The sequence below is a fragment of the Leucoraja erinacea genome, chromosome 5 (assembly GCF_028641065.1).
Source record: "Leucoraja erinacea ecotype New England chromosome 5, Leri_hhj_1, whole genome shotgun sequence".
NCBI lineage: Eukaryota > Metazoa > Chordata > Chondrichthyes > Rajiformes > Rajidae > Leucoraja > Leucoraja erinaceus.
Window position 1 is genome coordinate 81,349,226 of NC_073381.1, and position 14,360 is coordinate 81,363,585.

The 14,360-nt window shown below is 41.8% G+C and overlaps 1 protein-coding gene across 2 annotated transcripts in view; it reads right to left on the bottom strand.

Moving 5' to 3' along the window:
- Positions 1-14,360, bottom strand: part of bckdhb (branched chain keto acid dehydrogenase E1 subunit beta) — a 173,626-nt gene that overhangs the window by 59,357 nt on the left and 99,909 nt on the right. For both annotated transcript variants that reach the window (XM_055636077.1, XM_055636076.1), the window contains exon 9: positions 1,686-1,772. In XM_055636077.1, coding sequence (XP_055492052.1) covers positions 1,686-1,772 — 87 coding nt within the window. The remainder of the gene's footprint in view (positions 1-1,685; positions 1,773-14,360) is intronic.

Consider the following 14,360-nt stretch of genomic DNA (forward strand, 5'->3'; position numbering starts at 1 on the left):
ATACACTTAAAGTTAAATTATGTCATCTTTCTTATCTACTTTGGCCAAAAGGAAGGTAAATATTAATCTCCACAAATGATAACAATTATTGATGCCCTTCATCTATGGAAACATGTTCAAGACGTCATTGAAGGTCATCTTTTTGACCACTTAGGAACCTTATCTGCACAGTTGGATTGGAAAAACTAGGTTCTGCTCCCTAAAGCAAAGAAGGTGAAAGGAAGATTTTAAAAAGATGCACAAGGTTGTGACAGACAAAGAATAATTGTTCTCTTTAGCTGATAGCACAAGGAGTACGAAGTATAGATATAAGATTTTGGGCATATTGGTGGAGCGAAATTGAGGATGTGAGGAAAATCATTTTTATATCACAAGTGGTAATGATCTGGAGCTATCTCCACAAGGTTGGCAATGAGGATACAATCAATAATGTAAAAAGCAATCTTTACCATAGGCGTCAAGTCATTTTACACTCCAGTCACCACCAGGAAGTCTCAGGGCTCTCCGGTTCTTCCATGAACAGAGTCCCCATCAGTTTCCCTCTACTAGCACTCTTCCTCAACTGGCAGAACTTGTCCTCACCCTCAATAACTTCTCTTTTAACTCATTTCACTTTCTTCATGTTAAGGTGTAGCCATGGACACTCGCAGAGGTTCCAAATATGCCTGCCTTTACTCTCTTCCCTGTGCCCCCCCACCCTCACCTGCACCACCGATCACTTGCTAGACTTTGTCCCGCCTCCACCTCTCTTCCAGCTTTCTCTCCCCTACTACAATCGGTCTAAAGAAGGGTTCCGACCTGAAATGTCACCTATTCATGTTCTGCAGAGATGCCGCCTTATCCGCTGAGTTACTCCAGCACTGTGTGACCTTTTTTTTTTGTATTAACCAGCATCTGCAGTTCCTTGTGCTTTCCAGGCTCTAATGACCCTGACTTATCTTCTCCATCCCACGGGCTCAAATTCCGCCACAGGTCTGAACTTTGCAAGATCTGAATAATGTTTCTCCAGTGTAACGTTGGGACATCACAGCAAGGTCAGGCTGTGCTGCCAGACTCTATATCTCTGAGTAACAAATCTGGTTTAATTTGTTTAATTCCTATGGTCAGATAATCTATTTCAATACCCTAGGAGTGAATAGGTGAATGATGGCTAGCATGGACTCGGTGGGCCAAAGGGCCAGTTCCTATACTCTATCTCTAAACTAAATGACAGCTTGAATGTGATATCAGAAGTCAATTGCTGACTGAATCAACATAAACAGGGCAAGACAGCAGTGGTAACCAGGAAACAAAACAGCATTTAATATCTGTACTGGGGAAATTTGGCACCGTGAGAAATATTTATTAGCAAATATTTAGGTAAGCCCAAGACATAATCTGAATGCCAAATGTACCTCAGCATGTTAGCTCAGTGCTTGGAAACCTGACAAACTATTTACAGAAATGTATAACATTTCAAACCGTGCTGGTAAGATAATTTGCAGCTTACACTCAAACTGGTCCATGCTGACTTGTTTCTTTTCAGCAAGAGAAATTAACATTATTACAACATTTTGAAAATGGAATTGGAAACTGAAACTGAACTTTAGAATATTCTCACATATTAAATAACATTAACTCCTTTGTTTCCAACATATACTGCTCGGTGATCAATCCTTCGATCAAGTCAATATTTACTTACACACCTGAACTGTGGAACTGATCTCCGCTGCAAATCCTCCTGTTATCGGAGCTTCGTGGCTAATAAGCAACCTTCCTGTTTTTACCACAGACTGAAATAGAAAAAGAAAATGATTTAATACAAAAATGCACAACTTGAAACATTATGGCATAAAGTGGTAGCAAATAATAGAATTGTGCCATTTCAGAACGGAAAGACATGTTGAGGGCAGACTCAAAATAGCAACAAAAAATGAATCTTTGCCTAGAATTGGCACTGCACCACATTTCTGCCCACTGCACAATTCAATTTCAATTTAAAAATAAACAGGGACATACAGAGTCTGACATACTAATGTCTAGGTTTCAAGTTGATGGATAGTAACTGGATTTGCAGGATAGAAGCTAAGGAGTGGCATTGTGGTTGAATGGGTTTTCGGGATGGTATATCGGGGGGTTTGTTGAAGGTCTTGGGACTTTGGCTAGACATTGTTGGGCTGTTGAATCAGTTTTTTGGGGTGGTAGCTGATGTTTGGAGGACAGAGATTTGAAGTGATTACTCAGGCTTTGAATACTCAGTGCGCTTGACATATGAACATACAGAGAGAAGCCAGACATGAACAATGACTCCAGAAACCAGCAAATCATTTTTGGGTGCTGATTCTATAAATGTAATTGATGCTTGCAAAACCAGTGTCATCAACCTGCAAGACCAGCTTCTGCTAGATGTAAAAAGTGCATGTTTGTGCAGGAGCCAAGCACACTCTATGAATCAGATAGTTCCCCTTTAAGTAATTTACCTGCATGCTCCCTCTTGCATCCAATCACAGCTTCCATCAGCACTGTCCAATGACTCCACTTCTGTTCCTACCCCACCTCTCTAAGATCACGATCCTTGCACAGACCCAGAGCACCATCTTGCTACTAGGCTTGTACCAACCAAATTATGTTCCAGATACACTTCTATCAATGTAGAAAGAACTGCACATGCTGGTTTACACCGAAGATAGGCACAAAATGTTGGAGTAACTCTGGCAGCATCTCTGGAACGTTTCGGGTCGAGACTCTTCTTTAGACTGAATGAAGATGCTACCTATCCCGCTGAGTTACTCCAGCATTTTGTGTCACACTTCTATCAACACTGATTACCAATCTCAACTAGCACTATTGCCTCGTGACCTCTGTAAGCTGCCACGCAATCCCAACATCATCCAGACCCCCTTATCGAAATCCACATGTTGCTAATGTAAAGGCCCACAGCACCAAACTAACGCACGTGACCCCAAGCTAGGAATGTGACTGCAACCTATCACTGCAGATCCCCGACCAAATACCCAAAAGTAATCACCTAAAAATCTCCAGCTGCTGTACTCCAACCATCAGCTACCACTACAAACACCTGATGAACATCCCCCCGGCATCGAGCCAATGTTCCACAAACCCCAGCCACCATCTCACACACCTTGATCAATAACACAATTAATTCAATAATGAACAGCTATTAACTCCTTAGCTATTATCCTGCAAATCACAGCTATCATCCCTCATCTGCTACTTCTTCTTCTATCGTGTCCATCTTCCATGTTTCAAATGTTGACATTGCCGGCGACAATCAGTAGGAGCCATCACTTGTTGCAATAGATGATGGTGGGAGCAGAATTAGCTCAGGATACTTCCAGTTCCCAGCCCTGCAATGTGGATAGCCCAGCTATTAGCATGTTACTTCTGGCTGGAGTGATTTGCATTTGGTTTGCATTTTAGGGGAGATTGAGTAGACTAGGCCTATATACTTAAAGTTTTCAAGAATGAGACGAGGACTCACTGAAATTTACGAAATGCTTTCCAAAGCTTGACAAGCTACATCAGTGTTTAGTTTATTTTTGTCATGTGCACTGAGGTACAGTAAAAAGCTTTTGTTTGCGTCAAGAGAAAAGACTACATCTGAATAGAATTAAGCTGCTCACAGTGCACAGATGAAGGATAAAGATTAAAAGAGTGGAACAATTGTTATGGATGATAGCAGAGGCTCTTCTGGGACCGGTACACAAACAGTCACCACACTCTGGTGCCTTCTGAGAATGTCCCCCTGGCTAGGATGTCTAGACATGGGGTCACATTCAAAGAATCAGGAGTAGGCCATTTAGACTGAGTTGAGGGAAGATTTTATCATGTAAAGGTTGCTAATTTCCATATATTATTATATATGATTTATATATTATATAACCCAGTATATAAAAGTGTATATATTGTTATACAATAATACTATATACTATACACTATAATATATATTATTGTATAGATTAATATATTATATTGTTACACTAATGTTGTTATATTAATATAATACTAATGCGTCCTACAAGTCAGTGGCGCAGTGGTAGAGTCGCGGCCTGATAGCGCCGGAGACCCGGTTTCGAACCTGACTATGGGTGCTGTCTGTACAGAGTTTGTACGTTCTCCCTGTGACCGCATGGGTTTTCGCCAGTTGCTTTGGTTTCCTCCCACACTCCAAAGACGTACCGGTTTGTAGGTTAATTGGTTTCGGCAGAGATTGTGAATTTGGCGTTAATGTGCAGGATAGTGCTGGTGTATGGGGGATCTCTGGTCGGCGCGCACTCAGTGGGGCCGTCAGTCTGTGAATCCTATCTACTAATCACAATCCCCATCTACGGCGCTGCAAATCAATTTGCCTCCCTGCAACTCTTGCTTTTCATTCATAGCTACTGGCCATCAAACTGCAACTCCTGACTCACCAGCTAATTATAAGCCCCTAATTATACAAAATGCTGGAGTAACTCAGCGGGACAGGCAGGATCTCTGGTGAGAAGGAATGGGTGGTGTTTCAGGTGGAGACTCTTCAGGCTCGACCCGAAATGTCACCTATTTCTTCTCTCCAGAGATGCTGCCTGCCCCGCTGAGTTACTCTAGCATTTTGTGTCTACCTTCGATTTAAACCAACATCTGCAGTTCTTTCCTACACCCCCAATTACATCTCCGCCATCCCTGCCCAACAAATATATTTCCCCAGCCACCACCCTGCAACTATGATCAATATTGTAACCTGCAGCTGCCACCCTGTGATCGCCACCCTGCCCTGCCACCCTTGCTCACTCATCCCATAATCGACCATCAATTGCAACTCTCCACTACTGCTCTGAAACTTCACTATATAACACCTCTCAATTTGATATTACAATCTTGCAAACCCCAACAACCAACAACCACGCCAGTTAATGTACTGTAATCCCGATCTACCATCCTAGCGCTTCCCATAACCAATCGGAGCCCATTTACAGTCCTACAACTCCCAGCAGCCACTCCAATGCCCACGGTGGTGCAGCGGGTAGAGCTGCTGCCTCACAGCGCCAGAGACCCTGATTCGATCCTGACCTCTGGTGCTGTCTGTGTGGAGTTTGCACATTCTCCCTGTGACCGCATGGGTTCCCTCCTGTTTCCTCCCACATCCCAAAGACGTGCGGGTTTGTCGGTTAATTTGCATCTATAAATTGCCCCTAGTGTGTGGCAAGTGGATGAGAAAGTGGGATAAGGTGGAACAAGTGTGAACCGGCGATCAATGGTCGGCGTGGACTCAGTGGGCCTAAGGGCCTGGTTCCATGCAATATCTCTGAACAAAAGAAACTGTCCCTCAAATCTCTGCCTACCATCTCCCAACTCCAGGCTGCTGTACAAACCTCATGGTTGCTTACTTGCCTCCTCTTGATTAATTCTCACACTCCCCCTAATGGTCCCTAGAAAACAACCCATTCTGCAAAACAGCTTGCCCCAAGAGTTACTTAAGTTTAGAGTTTAGTTTAGTTTAGATGGGGTCAAGGAAAGAGCTTTCACGTTGCGGCCCTGCTTCCACCAATATTTCCACCACCACACATAAGAAGCACAGGAAGTGCAAGACAGGCACCATTGTATGCTGATGCCGAGAAGTATGTTCAGCTCTGACTGAACAATTTCTAATCCTGATGTGGACTCGATAAGAAGAAGAAGTTTAGAGATACAGCATGGTTAGTTTAGAGTAGAGGTACAGTGGCCCTTCGTCCCACCGGGCCCGCGTTGACCAGCGATCCCCGCACACTAACAGTATCACACACACACTAGGGACAATTTACAATTATACCAAGCCAATTAGCCTACAAACCAGTACATCTTTGGAGTGTGGGAGGAAATCGCAGATCCTGGAGAAAACACAAGCAGGGGAGAATGTACCAACTCCGTACAAACAGCACCCGCTGTAAGGCAGCACCGTTGCCACTGTGCCGCCTTACACTTTCACTTGCCAACCTTATCCCCATCCGCCCGTTCCCCAGTTGCTCCAATCCAGCCAATTTCTGCCTCCCATTTTCACACAGGCACATGACACCCTGGGCCTCTCGCACAATACATTTCTGAGCAACAAACATGGGAACAAAATGTTAATTGGCCCTATGAGCAGCAACTGACTCATTTGTACATATACTCTCTGAGTCTATTTCTTTTCTCAACATAATGCTGTTAAGATTTACCTTCAAACCTCAGTTTTTAATCTTATCCTCAATCCAAGATAAAAACTATTGGAAATAGTTATTTTCAACCCAGTATGAGGTTTCTACATATATATCATCACCCTTCAATGCTAATCGCCTCTGTTTTTAACTGCAAACTATATATACCAGATTTTAAATTTGGCAATGACATTAAAGAACAGCTTTGCAATGCTAATCAAATACAGCGCTACATATATTCATCTTTTAAGATGTTTTGTATCAGAAATCCACATTGGCTACTGTGGATTTGAGCATACTTAGTGCCATATATTCTATTAAAAGTACAGTTCAATAAACCTGACTCTCTCCGTCAGAAAAATGTAAAATGCACTACTATTCAGAGTTCCTTTGGCATGTTATAAGGTATTGAAGGATATGGATCATGTGCAGTCTTGAAGAAATCAGTTTAATCTGGCATCATGTTTGACACAAACATTGTGGACCAAAAGGCTTGTTTCTCTTTTGTGCTCTGATATGTTGCATGCATGAACAAGGACTGTTGAATTGGCTTAACTATAACTAGTAGGTACATAGAAACTTTCTACTCATAAACAAGCCTTGAACACATTCCATCATAAAGTGCTGGAGTGGGTGAGGCAGCATCTCTGGAGAACATGGATAGCCAATGTTAGCCAGTTACCATAGAAAGCATTTTATCAGGATCAATCACAACTTGGTTTGGGAACAGCTCCATCCCAGACCGCAAGAAATTGCAGTGAAATGTGGACGCAGCCCAGACCATTACACAATCCAATCTCCCTTCCATTGACTCAATCTACACCTCACGCTGCCCAGGCAAGGCCAGCAGCATAATCAAGGGTGAGTCGTACCCTTGCCACTACCTCCTCCCCTCTCCCATCAGCCAAAAAGTATAGAAGTGTGAAAACACACACCTCCATATTCAAAGGCAGTTTTTTCCCCAGCTGTTATCAGGCAACTGAATGGGGTCAAGGAAAGAGCGCTCACGTTGCAGCCCTGTTTCCACCAATCTTTCCAGCACAAGAAGCAAATGAAGCAAAAAGACAGACACATTGTATGCAGATGCCGAGAAGTGTGTTCAGCTCTGGCTGAGCAACTTCTAATCTTGTGTGTGGACTCAATAAGAAGAGGCAACTGAATCATCCTACCACAATTAGAGAGCAGTCCTGAACTATTATCTATCTCATTAGTGACCCTCGCAGACTATCCTTGATCAGACTTTGCTGGCTATACCTTGCACTAAATGTTATTCCCTTATCATGTATCTATACACTGTAAATGGCTCGATTGTAATCCTATATTGTCTTACCACTGACTGGACAGCATGCAACAAAAGCTTTTCACTGTACCTCAGTGCACGTGACAATAAATTAAACTATCCTTTCAGTCGGGATCCTGTTTCAGACTCAACCCGAAACGTCGCCTATGTCCTCCAGAGATGCTGCCTGACCCACTGAGTTACTCCAGCACTGTTTCTTTTGTAAACCAGAATCTGCAGTTACTTGTGTCAACACATTCCATTGTGATGTTTTCATCATAGGATCCACCCAGATTATTTATACTCTTAGTCACCATCTGCACTCTTTAATGGCATCTTTTAAAAATAACTAATTTCCCTATAAAATGTCTTATGTTTCACTACTGGGTTAATGGCAAAAAAATATCCTCGTTCTAACTTTTATCTAATAATTTTTTTTCTCTAACTGCCACTTCAGTATTTTGGGAATTTCTTTAGTCAACCGGTATGCACAATTGATATTTAGCATTAAAAATGAAAAAGATTTGAGGAAAATTGTATATGGAAAAAAATTGAAAAACTAGGAGATTAAAAATCCATTTTATTATTTTTTTAAATAATTGATAGCTGCAGTTTGTTTAATAGGTTCATTCTTCCTATCTTAATACTTGGTTCATTCAACTTCCTATTTCAGATGCCACACTCACGGTGAGAAGGGCAGGAAGGAGATGCCAAATTCAAGGCAACTCTAACTATTTGAGGACAAGTATTTTCAGATTGATCCATTTTATTTTCCATTTATTATCATCTGTCCTGGGTCTCCTGGATCTCAAACAACGGTGGAGAACAGGACCTACAGGATTGGGGAGCATCCTGGGGGAGAGCTCAGTTAACTGTCTCCTGCTGCCCCCTGGCAACAGCCTCGGGCTCCTCCTCACAATGTCAGCCCCAATCACTGAAGAAGGGTTTCGGCCCATCTATTTTTGGCTTCATAATGCTGCTGAACCCGTGAGATCCAGAGTACACTTCCCCAATGTCAACACCAAGAAGTGAATGGTGCTGAAGTGCTGAGAGATGACCAAGAGCTTCAAGCTCCAAGGTTTATAGATATCTCACACAATTTGTCCACATTGTCACCATGGCCAAGAAAGCCCACCAATGCCTAGACCTGGTCAGAAAGCTAAGAAAATTTGGTATGTCTCCAGTAATTCTAACCACTTTCTACAGATGCACCATAGAAAGCTTCAGTTTAGTACTGCAACTGCTCGGCCCAAGACTGCAAGAAATTGCAGAGGTATGAACACTGCCCAGTCCATCATGTTCGTGGGTTCTAGGAGAAGAATGAGGCCATTCGGCCCATCAATTAAACTATCCTTTCCTAAACTATGCCAATCAATCATGTCTGATTTATCTTTCCCTCCCATCCCCATTCTCTTGCCTTCACCTCCTTCCTGGGTTCTCAGCCCTTTATTGTTCACTCTCCCACCTACACTCTGGTTACCAGCTCCTGAGTAAGGGAGCATATTAAGTCCCATTCTGGTCCACGGTAACATACACACACCTAATTACATTCCTGGCTCTGGCAGCGCACCTAACCACACTTCCAGTTGGCAGCTCCACTCACTCACCTACAGGGATGCAGCCAGGGTTCCAAACACTATTGGATGTGCAGCCAGAGTCAGAGACTGGAATGCAGTCAACTGGAGTCATTGAGTTATACAGTGTGGAAACAGGCCCTTTTGGCCAACTCGCCCACACTGACCAACATGTCCCATCTACACTAGTCCCACTTGCCTGCGTTTGGCCATTATCCCTCTAAACTTGTCCTATCCATGTACCTGTCTAATTGCTTCTAAAACGTGCAATTATCCCAGCCTCAACTACATCCTCCGACAGCTTGTTCCATACACCCACCACCCTTTGTGTGAAAAAGTTACCCCTCAGATTCCTATTAAATCTTTCCCCCTTTACCTTAAACAGATTTCTTCTTGTTCTCGATTCCCCTGCTTTGGGCAGGAGACTCTGCGCGTCCACCCCGTCTATTCCTCTCATGATTTTATACATCGTTACAAGATCACCCCCTCATCCTCCTGTGCTCCAGGGAATCAAGCCCTGCCCTGCTCAACCTCTCCTTATAGCTAAGATCCTCAAATGTTTACAACATCCTTGTAAATCATCTCTGCACCCTTTACAACTTAACAACATTTGTCCTGGTGAATAAGTTGGTCGGTCTGTTTAGGAATTTGGGTAGAATGGAGAACCAGCATGGTTAGATGTGTAAGTGCAGCCTGGTACCAGTGTGGTAAGATGCGAGGCGGGGGCACAGACTGGCACGGTTAGAAGTGTGGGCAGAGGCAGGAACCAGTGTGGCAAGATGAGAGGTAGAACACAAACTGACATGGTTAGATGAGCAGGCAGGGCCAAGGACCAGAGCGTAATTGTGTGTGTTGATCAGATCTCAGTCAAGAGGTAAAACACTGGCAACCCTACATTAAATCAGTTCAGGTAACAGACATTTGCCATTACTTAATTCAGAAATCATTGCCCAAAAATCTGGGATCAGAATGTGTGTGTCAATTTTTATTTTATTCTCAGCTCACATTTCTAGGCACAGATGATGTGGCTTTGCACTACAGAACATTTTCTGGGAACTCAGTCAACCCCCCAACTCCCCCACTCCAGCAATGCAGAGGTTGGCTGTAAACAAGTAAAATATTAATTGGTAGAAAAAGAATAAAACAAGCACAAAGTAAATGACTAGTTTGGAGCCAATATTGCATAATAACCTGAAATTACATTATTTTTTATGTTTGTGTGATTTTTAGCAAAATTGTAAATTAACACAAAACAGATTGAGCAACATATAATTAGAGAAAAATAGTCAGAGGTTTATTGAAAGAATGAATATGCAACTCAAAAAATCTTCCTGGATGAATTCAATTTCAGAACTTCTCAGCCACAGAAACTTTCACCACACATGTATTTTCAACCCCCTTGAAAAAGTAATCAGTAGTTGGATGTTAAATCTGCATGGATCAATGAAATCTGAATTATGGGAATTAACTAGTAAACTCTGTTTTTGGGAGTATCTTCATTTTTTTAAAAAAAGCAAAAACATTCAAAAGATCAGCAACTATTTCCCACATTTAGAACAAATTTATAATTTTATATTGTAGCAGGCATTGATTAGAAACACAAAGACAAAAGCAAATTACTATTTCCAGCTTCGTTAATTTTCCCTGCTCTCCTAGTTTTGCTGATTGTTCTTGAAACTCAGCTGCAAAAAAAAATCTCCAGTATTATCTATGGGTTTCCAGAAATTGAATACAGATGCTTTGAAAAAAAAACATAGATGGAAGGGATGGTGGGGGAGATAAAACTTGTTTAAGTGAACATGTCAAGAGAAAGCTTGAAATAATAGAACATTAAATATATATATATCTATTAATAAGATGTCAATTTAGGAAAATGGACTGGAAAAAAAAAATCAAAAACCAAAAATCAAAAACCTGGGAGAAAGTAAAATTCAACCTACAAAGCTGTAAAATTATAAACTATATGGATTATATTTAGATTTAGTTATTTGAAAGTAAAATGCAAAAAATCACTTCTTTCAAACTAGATAACTAAAATGTAGTATTCCATCTTACATGTAATCCACCAGATGCTTTAGAAGAAAACTATTTTTCCCTCAACATATACAAAAGCAACAAAATAAGTAATGTTATTATTACCCTATGGAACATTTTAACAAAGAAAATCCAAAAGATAAAAACTTCTAGATCCAGGATAAAGTAAATATTTCTAATCTGTACAGCTGACGTCAACTACTAAACTAATAACATACTAAATAATTAATTCCAGCAGGACAATTGCTGAAGTAGCGTTACTTAACAAATTTGCACTAACTGTTTGCTTATGCGGAATGTATTACTATAATGTGTATTGATGTGTTTCCATGATCTACCCAAGTGTCCATGGAAGAAGTATATTGTTAGCCAAAGAAACATCAGCTCCTGCTTGAATGACTAAATCTTGGAAAAGACCAGGCTGAAAGCATTAACACATTCCCACTTTATCAGGTAATTCCCCTATCAATTAAATTTTAACTGGAATCTTTTGCAAAATCTGTGCAAACATCAACGATCTTCTCCAAAGGGATGGCCGTGGAGAGAGTTAACAACTTCAAGCTCATGGGAGTGCACATCTCTGATGTTTTGTCGCGGGCCCAGCGCATTGATGCAATCACAAAGAAAGCCCATCGATGCCTCTACTTCTTCAGAAGTTTGAGAAGCTTTGGCATGTCGCCGATACTGTCTTGAACTTCTACAGTGCACAGTGGAGAGCATACTCACTGGTTACATCACTGCCTGGTTTGGTAACTCGGCCACCCAAGAACGTAGGAGGCTGCGGAAAGAGTTATGTGTGTTGACCTCCCAACATCGAAGGGATGTTGGGAGTGCCTCAAAAGGCAGCTAATGTCATGATAGCTCCACATCACTCTGGTTATGTTCTCATTTCGCTGCTACCATTGGGAAGAAGGTACAGGAGCCCGAAAACCATTACCTCGAGATTCAAGAACATCTTTTTGCCATGAACCTTCAGGCTCTTGAATCACACTGTACAATTCACAAGCCTTCCTTAGCACTGAACAACTGTGAACTTTAAGGGCTGCACTATATGCTTCAGCTTACACCATTATGGTCTGCTTACTTAGTAAAGCTGAAAATGTATTGTATTTATAGTTTATTGTATATTACTGTACTATGGTGTTAACTTGCCTGTAAAAGCATCTGCAAGCAAGAATTTAATTGTTCCATTCCCGGCGCAAGTGACAATTAAAACTCTTGACTCTTGAAATGATTAACGTTAAACAGCAGTGACATCAACGGTGATCTATCCAAGAGTGTTTGCTGCCAGCTCTTTGTGTTTTGAAATAAGCCAAGTTGATGGCTGGAAATAGTTGGTTAATTACAATCTTTATTTCCTCTTTTATTTTTCAATTCAGAATTGTTTATAATGTGCAAGACTGAACAATGAATGGTAATGGAACATTTGACTGAACAAACTGTTACCATTCTTAAGCGTTTAAGCAAAGCTTCCTTGATAGACTACTTCAAATTTGTACAGGAAAGAGAAAAATTTAACTTTTGTATAACAAATATTAAAAACTTTGATGTGAATACAAAACTTACTTTTCGTAGACCATGTAGGTGAACATGTTGCTTTACGTTTGTTACAGAATTTTAAATGTGCCATGCTAATGATATTTTCAGTTTAGTTCAGCAAGTACAATTTTTTTAAATAGTATTGTGTGGTGGGATAGACAATAGGTGCAGGAATAGGCCATTCGGCCCTTCGAGCCAGCACCACCATTCAATGTCATCATGGCTGCTCATCCACAATCAGTACCCCGTTCCTGCCTTCTCCCCATATCCACTGACCGCTATTTTTAAGAGTTCTATCTAGCTCTCTTTAAGAGTCCTATCTAGCTCTCTCTTGAAAGCATCCAGAGAATCTGTCTCCACCGCCCTCTCCATTCTCCCCCAACATCAGGAACATGTTTCCTGCCTCTAGCGTGTCCAAGCCGTTAACAATCTTATATGTTTCAATGAGATCCCCTCTCATCCTTCTAAACTCCAGAGTGGACAAGCCCAGCTGCTCCATTCTCTCAGCATATGACAGTCCCGCCATCCCGGGAATTAACCTTGTAAACCTACGCTGCACTCCCTCAATAGCAAGAAGGTCCTTCCTCACATTAGGGGACCAAAACTGCACACAATACTCCAGGTGTGGTCTCACTAGGGCTCTGTACAACTGCAGAAGGACCTCTTTGCTCCTATATTCAATTCCTCTTGTTATAAAGACCAACATGCCATCGCTTTCTTCACTCCCTGCTGTACCTGCACGGTTATTTTCATAGACTGATGTACAAGGACCCCCAGATCCCGGTGTATTTCCCCTTTTCCCAACTTGATGCCATTTAGATAGTAATCTGCCTTCCTGTTTTTGCTACCAAAGTGGATAACCCCATATTTATCCGCATTAAACTTCATCTGCCATGCATCTGCCCACTCCCCCAACCTGTCCAAGTTACCCTGCATTCTCATAGCATCCTCCTCACAGTTCACACTGCCACCCAGCTTCGTGTCATCTGCAAATTTGCTAATGTTACTTTGAATCCCTTCATCCAAATCATTGATGTATATTGTAAATAGCTGTGGTCCCAGCACTGAGCCTTGTGGTACCCCACTAGTCATTGCCTGGCATTCTGAAAGGGACCCGTTAATCCCTACTCTTTGTTTCCTGTCTGCCAATCACTTCTCTATCCATGTCAGCACTCTACCCCCAATACCGTGTGCCCTAATTTTGACCACAAATCTCCTATGTGGGACCTTATCAAATGCTTTCTGAAAGTCCAAGTACACTAAATCCACTGGCTCTCCCTTGTCCATTTTCCTAGTTACATCTTCAAAAAATTCCAGAAGATTAGTCAAGCATGATTTCCCCTTTGTGAATCCATGTTGACTCGGACCGATCCTGTTACTGCTATCCAAATGTGCCGCTATTTCATCTTTTACAATTAACTCCAGCATCTACCCACCACCGATGTCAGGCTAACTGGTCTATAATTCCCTGTTTTCTCTCTCCCGCCTTTCTTAAAAAGTGGGATAACATTAGCTACCCTCCAATCCACAGGAACTGATCCTGAATCTATAGAACATTGAAAAATGATCACCAATGCATCCACAATTTCTAGAGCCACTTCCTTAAGTACCCTGGGATGCAGACCATCGGGCCCTGGGGATTTATCAGCCTTCAGTCCCATCAGTCTTTCCAACACCATTTCCTGTCTAATGTGTATTTCCTTCAGTTCCTCTTTCACTCCAGATCCTCTGGCCACTACTATATCAGGAAGATTGTTTGTGTCCTCCTTAGTGAAGATAGAT